We start from the raw sequence: 20,459 nt of genomic DNA on the forward strand, positions 1-20,459 counted from the left end.
CAACCCTTAACTAAGTGTTGATTCCTCTGGGGATAAGCCTTAAACGACTGTTCAGTTTAATCCCCTTGTCCCTTTAACATTTATTGCAAACAGAAACCATTCTTTTCTTTTCTTTTGTACATGTTACAGATTTTCTGGCTTGATTCTGGCAGTGTGATATTATTTTGTGTGTGTGTGTGTGTGTGTGTGTGTGTGTGTGTGAAGATGGAAGTCAGTGTGATGCTCAGAGGCATATAGGCGGCTGAGCATGCGCAGTGGTCGTTTGTGCCATATTGGAATGAGGTCGTGAACGAGAACGGCGTCAAGCTAGCGATCCGCGGCGCGAGCAAAACCGGAAGTCTCTGGATTTAATCCTCAACTCAAAAATGTCCGATGTTGACTGGACGACGGTTTTGACTACACTTTTTTTTATAGCCATTTTATTTTGAAACTTCAGACCGGGGCTTTGGGGTTTTAATCCCGGCAGCTTAATATTGCTGCGAGCGAGCAGGCGGAGAGGAACGGCATCTAAAAACCGACTTGGAAAAACTACTTAGCGGTAAGGGGCGAATTTTACGACTAAATATTCACATACTCTGGGTTGTTTGTCACTATGTCCTAATGCTGTTTTGTATGGTGGTGGCGCATTCGTCTTTTTTCCCGTCTCTCAAAAAGATGAGTCGGCTTCGGTCGAGTGTAAGCGCCCTTATTGCTCGTCAGCCTGCTCTTATTGCTCAAGCCGTGACGTTTAGTAACTTGACTCGGACACAGGCGATTTTACCATGTGTTCACCGGGTCCCACACGGTCGTTATACATTACCGACTGCATGTTTATTTATTAGACAGCATTTTCATTGTTTTCTCAGTCGGTATTTGCCAGGTTCTCCTCAGAGTGAAAGTTAGACCGTAGGCGCTGTAGTCTCTCTCTCTCTCTCTGCAACGCCGCTGCGTTAATGGCCCATCTCTGTCTCTGAATGCTGCTGATAGTCCGCACAAGCAGTGCAACCCTGAGCTACTTTCACTTCACGGTTTGTGTGGAAAATTCCAGAAAAATGTGCCCTTGACCAACTCCCTATATTTCTAAAGTCACAGTCTTTCTTACATAATGAAGGTTGCACGACCTCAGCCCAATTGTGTTTCGGAGTCGCTTTCTCACCAAACAGCTGAACAAACTCACTGGTTAAAATCTATTCGCTTATTTTCTTCTTTTGCTATGAAGCCTCTGACGTTTGTGATGTTGTTGTCATATTCCACGTTGGTTTATTGAAGCCTATTTTTCTCTGGCTCTTAACTTCCTATTGTGCAACTCGGGTGATCCACTGGCAGCTCTGCTCCGGCTGACGTGCCGCTATGTGGTCTCTACGAGCAGCGTTAATGATGCTGCTCTGTCATATGCCTGCTGTGGGCTGCAAATGTGGATATATTTGTTTTCATTTTCTACATCTGTAACTGTAGTTATAGCAGGTCAGCTAGCCACCAAGATGTCCGATTGATAGAGCTCATGGACCAACTAAGCTGGCCAACTCATAGCTGCATGGTCTTAAACATTATGAGCATTACTCCAACAGAATAAAAAGTTATTTAAGACACCATGGCAAGATAAAAGTTGAGGCTATATCATTAAAAAATAAGATGTGAATATGTAAGGGCTGCACAGTCATAACTACTGTAACAGACTTTTCAGTGGGAAGTGCCAACAGATAGCTTGATAGCATGGTGTGTAAACCTGTCTCCTCTTCGCTTCAAGCCTTTTAAGGGCTGCTTTCAACTCAATTCCCTTCAAAAATATGTCTTTTTTTCTGTAGTGCTTTGGACCCATCAGCTAGAGATGGTGTTGGTGTGTTTTGTGCAAAGCCATAGGCGTCAGTGAAAGAGATTTATGTTTCAAAATAAAGACATTTGTGGTGCTTACAGTGCTGACAAATGACATTGAAAATGTTTAACAGCAGCATTTGTTTTCTACTACTGATATCTATATCAAACAGCATATTGCACATACTTTACTTTCAGCAGTTTTCATTGAAAATACTTCCTTCCAAAGCAAAAGCTGTTTTGATAACGTTTGAAGCGAGAACAGCTGATTGTTTACAGTTTGGTGAATCAAATTGCTGAAGAGATGTTTCTATTGCAATTTTTGACAAATGAAATTCTAAAAGCTCCTTTTGTATTTGGCTTAAGGCAATACATTTCAGAGATTTTTATGTCAATACCTGGCACTGTAAAACCAAAACTAATAGCATGGCACAATAAGGAAATGAGAGGAGTTTGGTTAGAATTAAACTTAAAGGCATAAAGATAATCAAATGACACCGAACCCAAACAATGTTCAGAAAAGTAAATCCTTGCTCTTTAAAGTTTGGTTTTGTTAATGTTGAAGGATGGACATAAACCAGAGAACTGGGTGACTTTCCACTTTTCTGGTATGTGATGAGTAGATGATGCCATCAAAATATTGATTAGGGAATTATAAAGCAACAATTTCCATTTACTGAAAGTTGACTGTGATTTATTTCATTTTGCAGCTGAATATGTACGTGTGTTCTTACGGATTGCAGTGACCTCAGAGGTTCAGGAAGGCTTGTTGAGAAAGATCTTCTTCTAAGTGCTGATGAGAATATGATTCAGTTACTGCTTGTAAAGAGGATGTATATGGATCTCAGTTTTGTGCAATTGGGTGTTTGTGTGTGTTTATGTGGGGGTGTTCACATTTAGTCCTTTCTCTTTCAGGTTCAGTCAGTAGCGCATGGTGCAGAAAGATTCAGTCAGACTGCTGCTAGCTGTGGCCCATACAGACCAATTACTGTGAAACAGGGGAAGTTTCAGTTTCTTTCTGTCTGCTCAAACAAACCGAGGCCGTGCGGTTCCTGGTTAATCACAGTGCTGCAGAAAGCCGGAGCGGAGGCAGAAAAATAAGAAGGCTATTCAAATGTGTCTTTAGCCATTTGTAATGATACTTCTCAGGAGTGTTGTATGTGGGTTTTTATGATGTCTGAATTCGTTTTAGCTTTTTTTAAATTGCATCAAACATATTAACAAACATTGACACTTAGTTTTTGGGAAGGTATTTTTCAGTAGTCAAAAAAAATCAACCAAAATCTAACAATGAATTTAACTGAATACACTCAGCATCAGGTGTTTAAATATGGCCTCTAAACTTAAGGTCTGTTTTGCTCGTCCCATCTCCACTGCTCTTTTTTTTTTTTTTTTATCCGCTCTTATGTCAGGAGTTTGACCCTCGAGGACAATACGGCCCTCTGGTGTGTGTTTTTCCAGGGAGGGGGAGAAAGACAGCAGCAGTCTGGGGCAGGGTCGTGGGTGAAAGGTGGCGCTGATCCCCGAGGAGCACGGGGGGGTTGTGGTGGTAGTTTGGTTGTTTCGGGGTGGTGGCCCCGGTTTTAATAGAGATGTCAGACGTGACAAAGACAAGCCTGACAGGCCGGCTGAATGGAGCTGATGTGACGGAGCAGCTCTCCTCAGCATCCCATACACCGCCCTCTCCACCGTCGTCACGCCCTGCGCTCCCTTCTTTACCATTCATGCCATCTCTCTTGTTGTACGAACTTATTTCATCTGCTTTTGCACAATGCTGCAGGTCAGTTTGATGTGTCAAAGTTTGATGTGTGTCCAAATACATGTCAAGGCTCTGTTTGAAACCTGCACCACCGAGGAGGAAAATCTGAATGATCACATGAGTTTTGAGGTGGAGCCGATTGAGTTTGATTTGACGTGCTTCTCTCCGATCTCGGACCATCTGGTCTGTTATATATGATGAAAATGGGAAACGTGTAGCATTTTGATTTTTGATTTTTCTCTTCACTTTTTTGTGTTGCCTGAGTCGTGCACCAGCTCAAAGCTCCTGAATTTTGACAGAGTAGGAACAAGAACTCTGTGTCTGAAAAAATCTATTCAAGAGCTTGAGGAGTCCTTGACATTAGAGCAGCTGAAAGAATCCACACAAATAAACACTGATTTGATTTAGCTCTTAATGCAGGGTTTGTAGGCTTTTAAATGTTTGCCTTTATGAGTCTGCTTCTTTGTTGCTGTGATATTCACATGCCTTAAGCTGACTGATAATACTTGTATTATCTTCAGCCGTTAGCTGACACATCGTTCACTGATAAAGGCCATGTGTCATGGTGCTGGATTGTACTAAAAGTAGCCAGATAGAGTTAGTCTTGAATGCAGTTTCCAGCTCTTTGGGTTACTTTTGCTGATACAGTTGGGCTTGTGAACTGCTGAGTGGGCGGTTACAAACCAGCCGTATCACCTGTCTCATTAATCTTACAGTTGCTTCAAACAGGAGTGAGCTCAGAGATCATTGAGATCCAGAGATAGAGATTTGATGAAGCTTAGCATGGTTTATCGAGGTTTTCTTCCCTCTGTCGTTACAGTACTGGACCAGAGCTTATTCATTTTCTCTTGTGGATAATAATCTTCCTCCTCTGTTCCTCCTCAGTGCTCCTGTCTTGGCCTTGAGGAGGCACCAGCATGAGTCAGGAGTTACCGGAGTCTGGTAAGAACTACTTTCTGAACAGCTGCGTGAAATAAGTGGGGTTATATGTTGGAAAGCTGCTTAGAATCAAAATGTGTTGTGTGCCTTCCCAGACAGAGACTCCGCGCAGGATGTCTCCGACTTCAACTGGGATGACTACCTGGAGGAGACGGGATCCGTTTCTGTGCCCCATCACGCTTTCAAACATGTGGGTGTTGACAGCCTGCACAGCTAACACACAGCCCTGGATGAGTTTGTGACAGAAGCTATTTACAATCATGGATGTTGATTTTCAACTGTTAGTCAGTTCTAGCAGTATTTAGATTGAAATGATGGCTCAAAGTTGTGGAATTTGGAGTCATGTGTAAATTGGGTCCTAAGAAAAGCTATGAAGGCATCCATTCATAAAGTAATCAATAGAATAAACACAGAAGTCTCTGTACCAGTTGTAACAAAGCTTCTACAGTTAAAACACACAATGCTTACTTATTTACTTTGATTAGAATAAAGAAAACACCAGCATGGGAACAATCTTTTCTTTCATCATGTTCTTTAATTTCTAAAAGTTTTTTTATTCTGTATAGCAAGCTTCAAAATACAAATTAAACAGAGGTCTAACTATGAATGTTCCTGTAAAGTTCATTTATTCAGTATTCATTACTTGTTCTTTTGTCCTTGTCTCAGGTGGACCAGGGCCTGCAGACTGGACTGACTCCGGGCATGAAGCTGGAGGTGTGTGTGCGCTCAGAAGCCGACAGTCCTTACTGGGTGGCCAGTGTCATCACCACATGTGGCCAGCTGCTGCTCCTGCGCTACGAGGGTTACCAGGATGACAGGCGTGCAGACTTCTGGTGTGACATCATGGCCGCAGACCTCCACCCACTGGGCTGGAGCCGCCAGCATGGGAAGACCATGAGGGCCCCTGAAGGTGAGGCATCGCTGGTGCAAATTAAATTTAGCTTCAAAAATGTTCAATAAAGCTGTTATCAACATCTGAATATTCATAAATAATGATAGGTGTCTATCTTTCTTGTTGAACTGGGTAGTTTTTCAAATGAGGGCCTCTCAGAATTTCATTTTGTAGATGAAAGTCTCTCACAGTTTTCATGGTAATCTGCAGATCATTAAACTCTTTTGTTTACCTTTAGACAAATGAATACTTCTACTTTAAGACTGGTTTACGCTGTACAACTGTAGAAAAGTTGTGTAGGAATGTCGGCTCACACTGTACGACTCAATCGTTTTGTGACGCACGAATAAAGCTCAAGATTTATGTGCTCACATGTAAAACCTGATTGTAGGGTACGACCTGCGAGCTCACGCTGTACCAGTTAAATCGGGGGTGAGCATTCACAATTGAAAACACTCACAGGACGAGGTTGAAGCCAGATCAAGGTGTTTTTCAGTTGTCTCATATGCACGGCTAGAATACACACACCAGCAAAAGCACTCTCATACTCTCTCTCTCTCTCACACACAACCACAACCACACACACACACACACACACACACACACACACACACACACACACACACGATCTGCATTACCAATAAACGCAAGTTTACGAGAAGCTAAATCATAACAAATATGCCTGGTCAGCTGGAGGTCCGAAGAAATTTCCTGCCCACGTTTCTTTCATGATAGGAGGAAGGGACAGATTAAAGAGACATGCTAGCTGTTGCCATAGGGATTCCTGACGCCATCTATAAATTTGTGCAGGCACAATCAGTGTACATTGTAGAGGTGGGGGAAAAAATCGATACAGCACAGTATCGTGATATTTTGTGTGGCAATATTAAACCGTGTCATGGCGGCCAAGTATCAATATTTTTACTATGATATTTTAGATATGCTTTTTTTATTTTTTAAATGCTAAATGGGTTGCACAATTCACTAGTTGCATTGTTAAGAATTCATGTTAAAGTTAGACTGAAACACCAACAGTTCAGGTTGTGAGGAGCATGAAGTCTTTTACAGGGTTTGACTTTGATCACAGTGTTCAGTCTGTGGGCTCGACTCCCATTGTGTAGAAATAAAGAGACTGAAGTGAGATGAGATTTTGTTCTTATCTGACAAAGCAGTTCTTGATTTAGTTTAGTGCAGTGGACATAATATACAGTTAAAAAGCTTAATTGCAATATATTGTATCGCAATTCTCAGCATATCGCAAAATGTAAAAAATCTCGAGTGTCGTGATCTATGACCTATGACCGTACAGTGTACGCCCGGCTTTAGGTTTGTTTTTCTGTGACTTCTGAACTAGCTCTGCAGTAGAGACAGCACTCAGTTCTATGTACAGATCAATCACACAAATGTGTTTGATTTCAAATCAACTCTGATTAATTAACATTTTGTTCAGCAAGGAGTTATGAATGTTTCTGTTCTGCCAAGCTGCTGCTGCCACAAGTGTCTTAGTGAAAAGTCAATAGTTTTGTCTGGAAAAGAGCGTCAGAGTTATAAAGCAACCTCACAGTTCATCTTGGTTTAATTATGGATTGATGAGATATAACTAACACTGCAATCTTGACTATTTGAACCGAGTTGAAACAAAATAAATATCAGGAAATAACTTTCAGGTAGGAGAGATTTTATTGTCATCGTATAAAAGAACACTTTTGTTTGCAGCAATCCCGTAAAAAAGCAGCGCTATAAAATCAGGTTAAATGTAAAAATATATCCATAGCTATGTACATTTACTAATACATGTGATACATAGAATGAGAAGAGAAATAGCTTATGGTGGGAAGACAGTGAAGAAGAAACAGTTATTGTGCAGTGAATAGATAAGTAAACGGTTACAGTGCAGTGACTGAAGGAGTGTTGTGTATTTGCTGAATATATAAATAGTTATTGTACATTGACTTAACAAATAAATCATATATTTATAACAAATATATTGAACCATAGAATGACTTGACTTGCCTGTTCGGACAGAGGAAGCAGCATGAAACATGAAGCTAAAACAGCTGAAGGTTTCTCACAATGTGAAAGTCTTTATCAGTGACTATTCTATTCCTTCATTCCTTGCTGTCAACATGTCTGTGTGATGCACAGCCCGCCTGTTTATTTGTTATTAAACTAATAGTGTGTGTGTGTGTGTGTGTGTGTGTGTGTGTGTGTGTGTGTGTGTGTGTGTGTGTGTGTGTGTGTGTGTGTGTGTGTGTGTGTGTGTGTGTGTGTGTGTGTGTGTGTGTGTGTGTGTGTGTGTGTGTGTGTGTGTGTGTGTGTGTGATCCACCTCAGGTGTGCGTGAGAAGCATCAGGACTGGGAGGCTGTTCTGGAGAAGGCCCTGGCTGAGGAGTGCAGTGCGCCTGCCAAACTGCTGGAATTGGTAAGGCGGAGGAACAGAGCAGCTGTCCTGTCAAAAAGTATTCACACTCAGGGTGGGGCAAGTCTCTGTCTGTGTCAAGAACAATTTACTTTACAAGAAGTGATTTATTAACACGTCTTAAACACTTAATCTGATTAAGTAAACATTTCAGGTTTAAAGATATTAAGTAGGACTTCTGTCATTGTTGCCAAAGCAAGTTTGAAAGACTCCAAATCAACAGTTAATACCCTCGGGTGATCAGAAATGTCAACCGTTGGTCTACAGTCTTTGCACACAGGCAAAGAATGTAGAACTGTCATGTTTAATGTAAGCAAGGGCTAAGCTAGTGTGCTGTGCCCATTTTTAAATGCCAAAAAACAGGATGTAAACATCACACTTAAAATGTCTATTGGAATAAATGTCAAGGGAACCAAACATTATTTAACTTCTATTCTTGTTTGTGCACCAGGCGTGAAGTCCCAATTCTACCAAAAACAAGATTCTGATCTTTTGTGTACAGTACAGAGACTCTGCTGCTAAAAGCAAATTGTCCTGTGAAATTCTTTGGAGTCATTAGTTAGCTCTGTGACTGTGCTTCAGTTCTGCCACTTAGTCATGCAGTGCCTTCTCTCCCTCTATAAATTCCTCGCCTTGCCTAGGCATGTGTCCTACTTGTATTTGTTGTAAGTGTGTGTCCTATCAGCTTCTAATTTACCATCTCTCGAACCCCTCCCGCCCCTGAAGCCGCAGCGTGGCAGAGACCCGGTGGAGCTCCTGTCTGCAGGCTGCTACGTGGAGCTGCAGGACAATGTGGACCCGGGGCTGGCCTGGGCAGCTGAGGTGGAGGAGAATGTCGGAGGGCGGCTAAAGCTTCGCCTTATAGGCACAGAGGGCCTACCCGACACACCCGCAACCCTCTGGCTTTTTTACCTCCACCCACGCCTCCACCCACCAGGCTGGGCCGCAGAGCATGGCTGCACCCTCAGGCCTCCCTCAGGTCAGTGACACTGACACGGGTCAAATTGTACTTTTTGAAAGAAAGAAAAAAGGTTGATTTCTAGATATGGAGATGAACTCACAGGAGGAGTAATAGCACCAGCTAAAAGGACCCCTGAAGAATTCACAGGTCTAACAGCGACCGGATGTTCATCCATACATGTTGTCGAATCACTAACAATCTACTGTTATAAAAAAACAATAACATAAGCTTATGATACGACAAGCCCCATGAGAGCTGTTTCGAGTAATACTAACATGTTTCGTGCGTGCGTCTGTGGTTGGAGGCTTTAATAAAAGGTTGTGTCATATTACTTGTAAAACAGATGTTTTTATATTTATATTTAAAGATCTCTGAATTATTCTTCACTTCATCTTTATATGACGGCCCTTTGGAGCCTTTTTGTGCTGTGATATGAGGTTAATGGTTTTTTTTTAACTAGAACAAAGACCAAGCCGACACACTGACTGTGTCTTTTTTTTTTCAAGATTAATGAGACATATACTTAAACAAAAGACACCTTGTGAAAAAATCCAGAAACACAAGTTCTATATGAATACTGTGTTGAAAACATTCTCCAGAATAAAAAACAAATCCAGAAGTGCCACCCAGACCCCCTGGTTTCTGTGACGCAGACTTATATTAGAGATGTTGACCTCTGCTGATGCTGTCTCCTCGATGATTAAACCATAACCTTTTCATCAGGCAGTCACCTGTAGCTCTTACACTTCTGATTTCTGTTGATTTGTTGTTGTTGTTTTTTCAGACCTGTTGGCCCTGAGGACAGAGGAAGAGTGGGAGGAGGTGCGACAGAGGATCAGTGACCTGCCACAGGATGAAGCTCTGACTGCAGAGTTCAGTAAGGTACTGCCAACCAGCCGTGCTCTTATTTGTCCTCTCCGACTCAGACGTCTCTCCTTGTTCTGCTAGTTTAGCTTTGGTGATTTTTTTCCATTATTGTGTTAAAAAGTGTGCGTGTTTGTGTGTGTGTTGACTAAGGATCAGCCTGCCATCGCTGCTCATTGTTTCAAGGAAGGTATGAAACTGGAGGCTGTTGACCCTGTTGCTCCTATTTCCATCAGGCCTGCCACTGTCACCAAGGTAACAGACTTTCATATCAAATCTGTCTCTGCTGTGCTGCAATGTTTTTCTCTTGGCGCTCTATATTGGACCTACTTCCTATGCTTTCCATCCTCATTACCACCCTGTCTGCACTTTGTAAATCCTGGCTGAAGCTGTATGCTTTAATGGACTCATTTTCATTCAGTATTATCACAGTCTAGTTCATGTCCTTTACTTAACACTGTCTTTAAGGCTGACCAAAACCAGATGGTGAAAGTTTTATAGCTGTCATTTAAGAACATCTGTAAGTGCTGGAAAAAATGAACCTCCTCTCCACTTCAGGTGTTCAATGAGCAGTACTTCCTGGTGACAATGGACGACCTCTGTGGTATTGAGGAGTCTGAGGGTGCTGGAAGGTCTTTTCTGTGCCACAGAGACAGTCCAGGGATCTTCCCTGCCCAGTGGAGCCTCAAAAACGGACTGCCTCTCAGCCCCCCAGCAGGTCTGCTCAGAATAATGTTGTCCCTTTATAAAGACTTATTTGATCAGATATCAGTGAATACAAGCTTTCTTTCCCTCTTATGGCTTCATTTCTTTCCTTTGTCTTTCCTCGCGTCTCTCTTTCTCTTCATGCTTTCTTTCTGTTTCTTACAGGTTACCAGGGTCCAGACTTTGACTGGGCAGATTACCTGAAACAGTGTGAGGCAGAGGCAGCTCCTCAGCATTGCTTCCCAGCTGTAAGTCAGCCTTCTTTTTCTTTTTTTTTTACCTCTTTTACACACGTTTCACACTCGTCTGGAATCAAATTTGTTTTGTGTCCACTGACTCATTGACCAAAACACACCAAGAGCTAAGACAAGCTAATAAATGACCCTTGTTACATTTTATTCTCCATATTGCTGATAAATGTTGAATTTGTTGTAGACTAGGACTTCAAGAGCACTCTCTTCCATTTGAGCTAACAATACAACCTCCTCCCATTGACAGGTTTTGTACAGAAAGATTCCATTTACAGCATTATTATGTCCATATTTCAAATTCCACTTGATTACCAGGTGCCCTCAAAAATCACACAAACATCCTTTGCTGTGAAATGGCTCTTGCATTATTTTCTGTCTCTTTCTCTGCTAGGAGCAGTGTGAGCACTGCTTCAAAGAGGCCATGAAACTGGAGGCTGTCAACCCCCTGTCACCTGAGAACATTCACGTGGCCACTGTCACTCGGGTCAAAGGGCAATATATTTGGCTCAGCCTGGAAGGTAAGCTCAAGCGCTGAAATATTTTTTTTTGTTTTTATGGGTTAGAAGTTAAAAAAAAATTTAAAAAATGAACGTGGGTAATTTCAATGCAGTCCCACAGCGTATGGTTAAGGAGCATTAACCTGTGAGAGACCCACGTTGTATTATTTTACACCAGTTCAAATGTTAAATTCTGCTTTGATGTCAGTTAGATGCAGAAATACAATGCAAACCTAGTATGTATTTCAAGAACTTAAAACTAGCTCCCAGCAAGTTCACAAACGTTAACCCATGAGGTGGTAAGATTGACTCTTTTAAAAACCTGCTTGCATTTAGTTGAAAGTGATGTTTCCTTGGCAATGCTTACAAGTAGATGACAAGGAGGTGTATAATTATTTTTTTGACATCTAATTTAAATATCCATGTCATAAAAGCTCAAGTCTCACAATACTTTTTAAAACATCAAAATGGAAGGAATGGTGTTATTAATGTCAGTTCCAGTTGCTTTCATACCTGCCTGAAAAGTTGACCTCCTATTTTTTTCTTATTTCTCATGGCAAAAACTGTTGTCTTCCACAGCACTACAAACTTCTTATGAATAATCCATATACACACATCCATGGGTTCTGTATGTTTATCTGAAAATATTAAAGATCCCAGATCGTTGTTTATCACAAACAAACGGACAGGATTTTCAAAAGCCCACATGTGGTGTGAAAGTTTGTTGAGGGAAAACTCAGGAAAGTGAAGTCTGTTCGGATTACAAGAGGAGCAATGGTTGTCATTGAATACATGTCAAATGGACAGAGAGACAAGGCCTTGAATATAAGAACATTTAAAGGTGAGTACAGTTGTGTGAGTTGTTACCCACTTGGAGCTGAGGTGAGGAAGCAAGGTTTGTTGCAAGCATTGCTTTGTATGAATGGATTAGTGTTGTACTTCCTCTCTGATGTACGTCGCTTTGGATAAAAGCGTCTGCTAAGTGAATTGTAACATTGTAACAAGGTGGGATTAGTCAAGTGCCACTTTCAGTGGCTGATTAATTTTTGGAAATACAAGGGGTGTGTGATTTAAGAAGACATCATTTCAAGGAGGTGTGTCTGTCTTTTGAGAGAGGGAGGATTGCCCAATAGGGTCTATCTGGATTATTTTGTTTGTTACAGAGTTAGACCATTCGTTCCCCCAAGGTGTTTTTGTTAAGAATATGGACATGTTGCTGCAGTGTGCCGAGGGGTCAGAAGATGTGGAAAATGTGGGAAAAACAAACGTTGTAACGATTGTAACATAGAGATTGAATAAGCAACGTGTCTACACTGCACAGGAAATCACCATACAGGGTCTGCAAAGTGACTCAAAACGATGAGGGAGGTGAAACTGAGTTAAGTCAGAGCTGAGAAGTGGATGTCATACGCAAAGCGGTGATAAGTATGGAAAAAAACGAAGAAGTGGATCTGTGAAAAAAAGGGAGAGAAGCAGCGAAAGAGTGAAACTGATAAAGATATCTGTATGGATAAAAAAACATTTTCTTGCTTTTATTTTCATGGTGACTAAATGTGCAGCTGATTTACAGAAGGGTTCAGAAAGAATTTAAATGGGGTTGGAATCTGAATAATGTTTCTGTTGTAGTTTGTAGACATAACTGTGAAAGAATTAGACATTACACTTAAGGAAGGGCATTGAGTCTGGGTGATAGCTGGACATAACAGGAAAGTGCTCACTGTGCATGGATGCTGTAAGTGTCTGCACTATTGAACTAATACAGTCCAGCAGGTGGTGGTAATGCATAATTACAGATGCCAAGCAACATTCAATTCCAAAGAAGAAGAAGCAGAAGATCGGGATTCAATTTATGTTGTTTTATGTCTTAAATCACTCTCTCTCTACCCGCCACCGTGGCCAGTAGATTGAGCAAATTCCCCCGACACTGCACAAAAACACCCACATTTGGTGGGTGCTAATTTCCAACCCTGCATGATACACACATACACAATCCACTACTACATACAATTTCAAAGCCCTCTGTGCCTCTGACCTAGCAACCACAAGAGATTAAACTGACCATTTTCACTTTATAACTGTGAGTTACTTGGAAAGGGGCCATGCATTCTGCAAAGTGTCCAGAGTTTATTTTAGTATGTGGCATGGGGGCAAAAAAAAGTGACTTGGCATAGCAGTTCCTAATGGCACACCCCATCCCCACCCCCACCCTCCTGTATCTTAAAATCAAAATGTTGGCAGGTCATGTTGCTTTAGCTCAATTGAAAACATTATTCTGGGTTTTTGCCCTCACCAGGGCAAGAATGTAGACTGTGATATCTTTAATAACCTCTGCTCACTGTTTATCATGACCGTTTTTAAAAGCCCTGTATGTCAATGTTTAAACAGGACTAAAACAGCCAATGCCAGAGCTGATAGTTCATATGGACTCACTGGACATCTTCCCGATCAGCTGGTGTGAGACAAATGGCTATCCGCTCATCCACCCCATCAAACCCACAGGTACTCAACATGACTCATCATAATGGTCTCAGGTGGTCTTTTCACATCTGCCTGAATGAGATTGTCACTGATGCTGTTTCATAATAGGTGAAGGTCATTGCTCTGACCTTCAAAGTAGTTTACTATATAAAAATTGGCTCACATTGGTCAATTAACGAGGGCTCATTGAAGTCTTTCTTGTTTTCCAGTGGAAAAAGAGAAGAAGATCGCCGTGGTGCAGCCTGAAAAACAGTGAGTATAAAAGCATACAAACAAAATCAAGGGTGTTGGTGTGTTCACTGGTTTATTGGTTTTAATTAGGCCTGTCAGCATTAACAAGTTAATCACATTTAATTAAGGTCTGAAATTAAAACGTTAATTATTTTAATTGCGATAAATCGCATGCTATTTTATTTTACCGTTCTTTTTGGCTGTTTTCATTCAGTCTTTGATCCGTAATAAGTTTATTTTTCCGTGGTTAACTTCATGTCGTTACCTTCGATCTACCAGAAGGTCCTTACCTTATTTCAAAATAAAAGCAGGGTAGAATTCAAACAGCAAGAAACAGCTTCAGACAGCACAGACATTCAAAATAAAAGCCTAACCATTTTTATTTTTGAATGGAAAATAACGGAATTACAAACATGCGATTTAAAATGTGTTGAATTATGACTAAATATTAAAATGTTGCAATTAATCACTGTTAAAACATTTAATTGTTTGACAGCCCTAGAATAAATGGATCAATATTTGATTTTAAATATCCGATTCATTTTTCATCACGTTACAGCCGAACTTCACCCAAGTCCTCATCACCTGATGCTGTCCGACAGCAGATGGGCTTCCAGTCAGAGACAGGTGAGTGGTCATGTCTAAACGAAGGAGTTCATTGTGTGCTATGTCTAAGTCTTCTAAGTACCTGTGAATTGTGAGGTCCACTCATCCTGTGTTTCTCATTTTGTGTCTATGTGCAGGACAGGGGAATGGAAAATACTGCTCTCCCAAGATCTACTTCAACCACCGCTGCTTCTCTGGACCTTACCTTAACAAGGGCCGCATCGCAGAGCTGCCTCAGTTCATCGGCCCAGGGAACTGTGTCCTGGTTCTCAAAGAGGTGAGAGTGGCAAGCTCAATGTTTATAGTATTACACCAGATAACAGGTGACATCACTTAATCCTTCAACATAAAAATGAATGTCGATGGTGAAGTGTTTAGCATTTTTGCTTGGCAATTATGGTTTTGTGATTCTTTGTAGGACAATGTTTGTCTGAAAATATTGGATGGATAGTCATGAAATTTGGTACCTAGTGCCAGAGTTCCTAGAGAATGGACTGCAAACTTTTTAAGAACCATTAGCCTACGGTATAGCGGAAATTGCTGTTCAAATAAATAAATAGACAGTTGTGGTGACTGAAATAATATATACAGTTATTGTTTTGCAGTGACTGATTAGGTAAAAAAAAAAATATATATAGAGATATAGTGTAAATAAGTGAAGTTATAGTACAGTGAAAGAGTATATACAGTTATTATTGTGCAGTGACTGGATGAGTAAATAAACAGTTTTAGTGCAATGAATGAATGAATAAATAAATAAATAAATATATAGACAGTTAAAGTTAAAGTGCAGTGACTGAGTAAATAAATAGACAATTATAAAGCAGTGAATTACAAAGTTATTGCACACAGCTCTGGGATAGAAGCTGTTTTTTAGTCTGTTTGTCCGTGTGCAAATGGTCCTGAGTCTGCCTGAGGGAAGGGTGGTGAACATACAGTGTCCGGGGTGAGATGTGTCGTTCCAGATGTTTGAGGCTCGCTTGTGGAGATGGCGCGAGTGGGCCAACAATCCACTGAGCTGGTTTTTACGATCCGCTGAAGATTCTTCTTTTCTGCTGCAGTGCAGCTAGAGTACCAGACAGTACAGCCGTACGTCAGGATGCTCTCAATTATGCAGCAGTAAAAGTTCTTCAGCAGATCGCGAGGAAGTTTGTTGCGCCTCAGGGTCCTCAGGAAAAAGAGGCGCTGCTTCATGACCAAATGCCCACAATACTAATGGAATCCCATTAGCCTCAGCTGCATTTTAATTCAGGGTTATTTATTCAATATTTGCATTCCTACATGGTTAAATGAGATGGTGAACATGTTATTATATTATACCTGCTAAAACATCATAAACATAGGTGCTAAAGTTAGCCTTTAGTTTAAAGCACTGATATGTATAAGAGTCAGAGCTGCTGGCAGGCTGTATACTATTTGTCAACTATAACTGGTATTTTTTAAGACAGTGTTATCTTCTGTCTTATATTATGAAGTTAAGAGTAGTCTTTTTCTGCTCTACAGTGTCCTTTCTACCATGAAACAATGGCTCCAGTTAATGACCCATGGCACACAATGCAGAGGTCATTAGATGCTGCTGATTTACTGCTATCAGCAGACACACTGATTTTGATTGGTTTACTTACTTCATACTTATAACCTTAAAAATGTTTAAATGACATGACTGTATTTTACAATGAAATACATCACCCTCAAACATTGGTTAACCTGCATGTGTTGCAATTCTCTCCTTATCTTTTCTCCAGGTACTGACCCTGTTGATAAACTCAGCATACAAACCCAGTCGTGTGCTGAGGGAGTTGCAGCTGGACCAGGAGAGCCGCTGGCAAGGCCATGGAGAGACACTCAAAGCCAAGTGAGGGGAAACGCTATTAAATCCCTAGCACAAAATTCTCTGCTCTATAGAAAGCCTACAGGAATGGGAGAGTTATCAGACGGCCTATTGTGGTACAAAATGCAAGTACTTGAATGCACGAATGGATTTAAATATCACTAAGCATAACCGAAAACTCCCAAAATAGGATAATTAGTCAGGGCAGTTGGATATGATTTTCCTTTTTTTATGAAAATCTGCCTGGAATTTTTTTTTTAAACGTAATATTGTGTAGAAATATAAACATTATACTATTTATTTACCCTTTAATCGTCTTTGTCAGGTACAAGGGAAAGAGTTACCGGGCCACGGTGGAAATAGTTCGCACTGCAGACCGCGTAGCAGACTTCTGCAGGAAAACTTGCATCAAATTGGAGTGCTGTCCCAACCTGTTTGGACCTCGTATGGTTCTAGACCACTGCTCAGAGAACTGCTCTGTCCTCACCAAGACCAAATACAGTAAGTCCATTACAGAACTGGTGAACACTGATTGATGAGGCTTCAAAAAATGCATTCAAAGCTCTGCGGAGGATGCTTTGTTATCAAGGAAGGCAGTGAACACAACCTCTGTGCTATGATTCATCTTGTAATAACCTAGAAATGTACACTTGATGTCAGAAGGCACCTTAAATCTAAGCACTATTCAATCTATCTTTATTTGTATAGTGCCAATTTACAAAAAATGTTATCCCAAGACACTTTTAAAAAGGGCAGACCTAGACCTAACTGTTTATCATACAGTATTATTTACAGAGACATTAATTCACAATGAGCAAAGCACTTGTCCATTCTACTTTTTCAGCATCTCAGCAACGTGAATAGAAAAGATCAATGAGTACACAAGTGTTCCCCTAATGAATACAGAATTTCTGTGAAGCAGATGGATAGACTTTGATAGAGCTTTTGCTGGAATCGAACAAGCTGAACTATTTACACAGCAGAAAGTCACAGATTAGCTTCTGCACTACAGTTTTAAGTTTCAGAAAGTGATGCAATTTGATAGCAACAGTTGACTGTTTACTTTCTCTTTCATCTCTTCTATGTTTCAATCACCCTAGACAACACATATCCTCCATATACTTGTTGTTCCAGCCTATTTGTCAACACTGTGACTTTTTAGAAAATTATAAAAATCCATCAGATTTGTTGAATTAAATTTTTACATCAATATGTCTCACTGATATACAATGTTTTTTCATACCTGTCAAATGAAACATTCCACAATTGGCCTGCATTTTCCCCAGCATATTACTATGGAAAGAAGAAGAGTAAACGTGTGGGCCGTCCACCGGGTGGCCACTCCAACCTCGAGGGCGGAGTGAAAAGAAGAGGCAGGAGGAGGAAGAGGAGGAAGCAGCTCTTTGTGCATAAGAAGAGGCGATCCTCGGCGTCAGTAGACAACACACCCGCGGGATCTCCTCAGGTAACACACTTGCTCTTTTCATCAATGATTATATCGTTCTTTACATGAAATGTTGCTGATAAGCGGTTGTCATCCTGGCTCACAGGGCAGTGGAGAGGAAGAAGATCTGGATGAAGACGACTCGCTGAGTGAAGACTCTGGCTCAGAGCTGCAGGACGATCTTCAAGATGATTCTGAACAATCGTTTGGGAAGTCTCAGCCCACCACTCCGTCCCCTTCCCCTCCAGCAACACCCAGGCCCAGCCGCCGGCGTCGGAAACCCCGCTCACCCTCATTCTCTGATGATGAGAACAGACCTCCTTCACCAAAGGTAAGGAGTGTCATTTTATAGATACAGACTGTGTACATCAATTAAATAATCTATTGTTTATTATTAGGAAATGTGTTCATAATCCCAGCCTACTGCCCCTACCTTAAACCAAAAACAACTTCCTCTCTGTGCCTAATCCATTTCAGTAAGATTTTGAATCATAGGTGTACTCTGACCTGAACTTCCTTTAAGCAGTTTGAGAGAATAAACCAGAATTAAATGATCACTGTTTCTTTTGTGAAATGTCCTACTCAGCAGCTTTGAATGAGGTATGAGCTTTTCCCACTCAGCTCTGAGGTCTCACATAGTCTCCGTCTGACCCACTCTGTCTGTGTGTTTATAGACCTCAAAGACTGAGCCCCCTCAGAAATTGTGTTTGGACACAAGCCCCCTGGAGTGGAGCGTTACTGATGTGGTTCGCTTCATCAGGACCACCGACTGTGCACCTCTTGCACGGATTTTCTTGGATCAAGTAAGAAATGCTCACATGCTTGATAACTATTTAGGATGAGAGCTCGCCTTAACGCAAGAAGGGCAACATATATTGTATCCATGGTCACAGATAAAAAAAGAGCATTTCATATACAATAAAAGAAACGCTTGACTCACTGTATGTTTCGTTTTTTTATAGGAGATTGACGGGCAGGCGCTGCTGCTGCTGAACCTCCCAACAGTGCAGGAGTGTATGGACCTGAAGCTGGGACCAGCAATCAAGCTGTGCCACCACATTGAAAGAGTCAAGCTGGCATTTTATCAACAGTTCGCCACGTAGCTGACGGGGAAGGAACAGGGACTTGATCACATCCTGAACTGTTTATAATCCTGTGACATAACACTGTATTTTCCTCAATCTGGCTTTTATAACACTGGACCTCCTTAACAATCCTCACATCACGTCATGTCCGTGAAGACAAGTTTCTGTCGCTTGGAAAATTAACAAAGAAAACAGAAGACCTTCATAGGATCAAAAAAAGTTCAGGTGCTCTTCAGCAAAGGCACAAGGGGGGACTGAAAAACAAAAGAATTCAAGAAAATGTTATGCCATAAAATGTAATGCATTGATTAAATCCATTCAATAACAATGCAAAAACAAAGCCCTTATAAAGGCCTTGCATTCACACACATGAAACACTTTTATTTCTAGCTTGGTTTAAAAAAAGGTGTTTTAAATTATTTGTGACTGCTGAGATAATTCTCATGTTTTTAATACGATAATTCCCTTCCTGTTTCTTTAGGGGGAATAGTGACTAAGCACCTGTTCTAAAACTACATCCTAATGCTCTGTGTTTTTATGATGTTCAGTCTGCACTTCTGTCTGTCAAAGCTAATACCTCTACATACTAAGATCTATCAAATTTGTGTCTTGTCAACATTTGCCATTATCTTCCACTGTCAAAACTGAAGTAATCTTGCTCAAATCTGGTGAAGTATAGTTTTGCTTTAAAAAATGGGCAATGTTAGTGGTGCATGAACACAGCGTATATCAACTTACGTACACTGAAGAACTTCATCACATTGTTTTCACAATATTCCTGTGTAGGAACAACAGATTTGGAGCCATTGTCTTATAGGTTTCTTGGTTTAAGACAGTCAATCATTTCTCAAACAGCACCCAAAGATGAAGCAAAGACTAAAGTAGTTGAAACACAAAAAAAAGAAAATGTTTAATTAATGCAGTTTGCCTATTTCTTAAAGCCTGAGGTAGTATTCAACTATATATACTGCTAATATATTCCAACAAACAGTCATAGTGAATTGTTGCATGAAAGCAGTCTGAGTTTAGTTTGAACATTAAATATTTAAACTGTACTCATCACACCATTTCCACACATCGTGCTGTAGATACAATTTCCTTTACAGATGCAAAGGGGTCCATTTTCTAAAGCAATCAAATTGCTTTCTTGTTCAAGCTTCTACAATGTGTAAGAGCTGTGACAGTTTACATTGATTCTGTATGAAAGCACAAGAAAACCATGTACTATATGGTTTTATGCAAATAACTGCATGTTTGTATATAGTGTATATAATCGAATGTCTTCTAGTGCAACAGGGTGATCAGAAAGAAAAAAAAATATTGAGCAAATAACTTTCAGCATAAGCAATGTGTAAATCTTAAACATACAGTATATTTGCACACAATAGACTTAAACTTTCTCATGGAGATATAGTTTGAACAAATTCAGCTACAGTGGATTTCTTGAGCCGTTTCATATCATTGAATTGTCATTATTTTAACAGTAACCTTAATAAATTAAAGTTTAAAGCTAGAGGATATTCTTAAAATGACTTTTTGTAAAGCAATTTCTGTTCCATTTGTTCTCGTAAGTAAGTGTGGTTTTCTGTCATGTGCATCATTTTGTGCAAGTAAAACCTCTGTAGGCTGTGTGTCAGCTCATTAGCTTGTGGTTCCCGCTGTACTCAAAGCAATGAGACACTTTTTTATTCCTGTTGAATTATTAT

General features: G+C 40.6%; 1 protein-coding gene across 1 annotated transcript; it reads left to right on the forward strand.

Moving 5' to 3' along the window:
• Positions 1–406: 406 nt before the first annotated feature.
• On the forward strand, positions 407–20,269 carry sfmbt1 (Scm like with four mbt domains 1). Its single transcript, XM_061042349.1, has 21 exons — positions 407–538; positions 4,436–4,492; positions 4,585–4,679; positions 5,156–5,399; positions 7,715–7,803; positions 8,527–8,779; positions 9,546–9,643; positions 9,779–9,880; positions 10,184–10,343; positions 10,496–10,578; positions 10,973–11,099; positions 13,464–13,577; positions 13,766–13,808; positions 14,347–14,414; positions 14,531–14,670; positions 16,139–16,248; positions 16,550–16,725; positions 17,511–17,689; positions 17,775–17,999; positions 18,343–18,471; positions 18,631–20,269. Exons 2-21 carry the CDS (start codon positions 4,468–4,470, stop codon positions 18,769–18,771), a joined length of 2,601 nt encoding a protein of 866 aa, XP_060898332.1. The 5' UTR covers positions 407–538; positions 4,436–4,467; the 3' UTR covers positions 18,772–20,269.
• The last annotated feature ends 190 nt before the right edge of the window (positions 20,270–20,459 follow it).

Source organism: Labrus mixtus, chromosome 7, assembly GCF_963584025.1.
Source record: "Labrus mixtus chromosome 7, fLabMix1.1, whole genome shotgun sequence".
In the NCBI taxonomy this organism is placed as follows: Eukaryota; Metazoa; Chordata; class Actinopteri; order Labriformes; family Labridae; genus Labrus; species Labrus mixtus.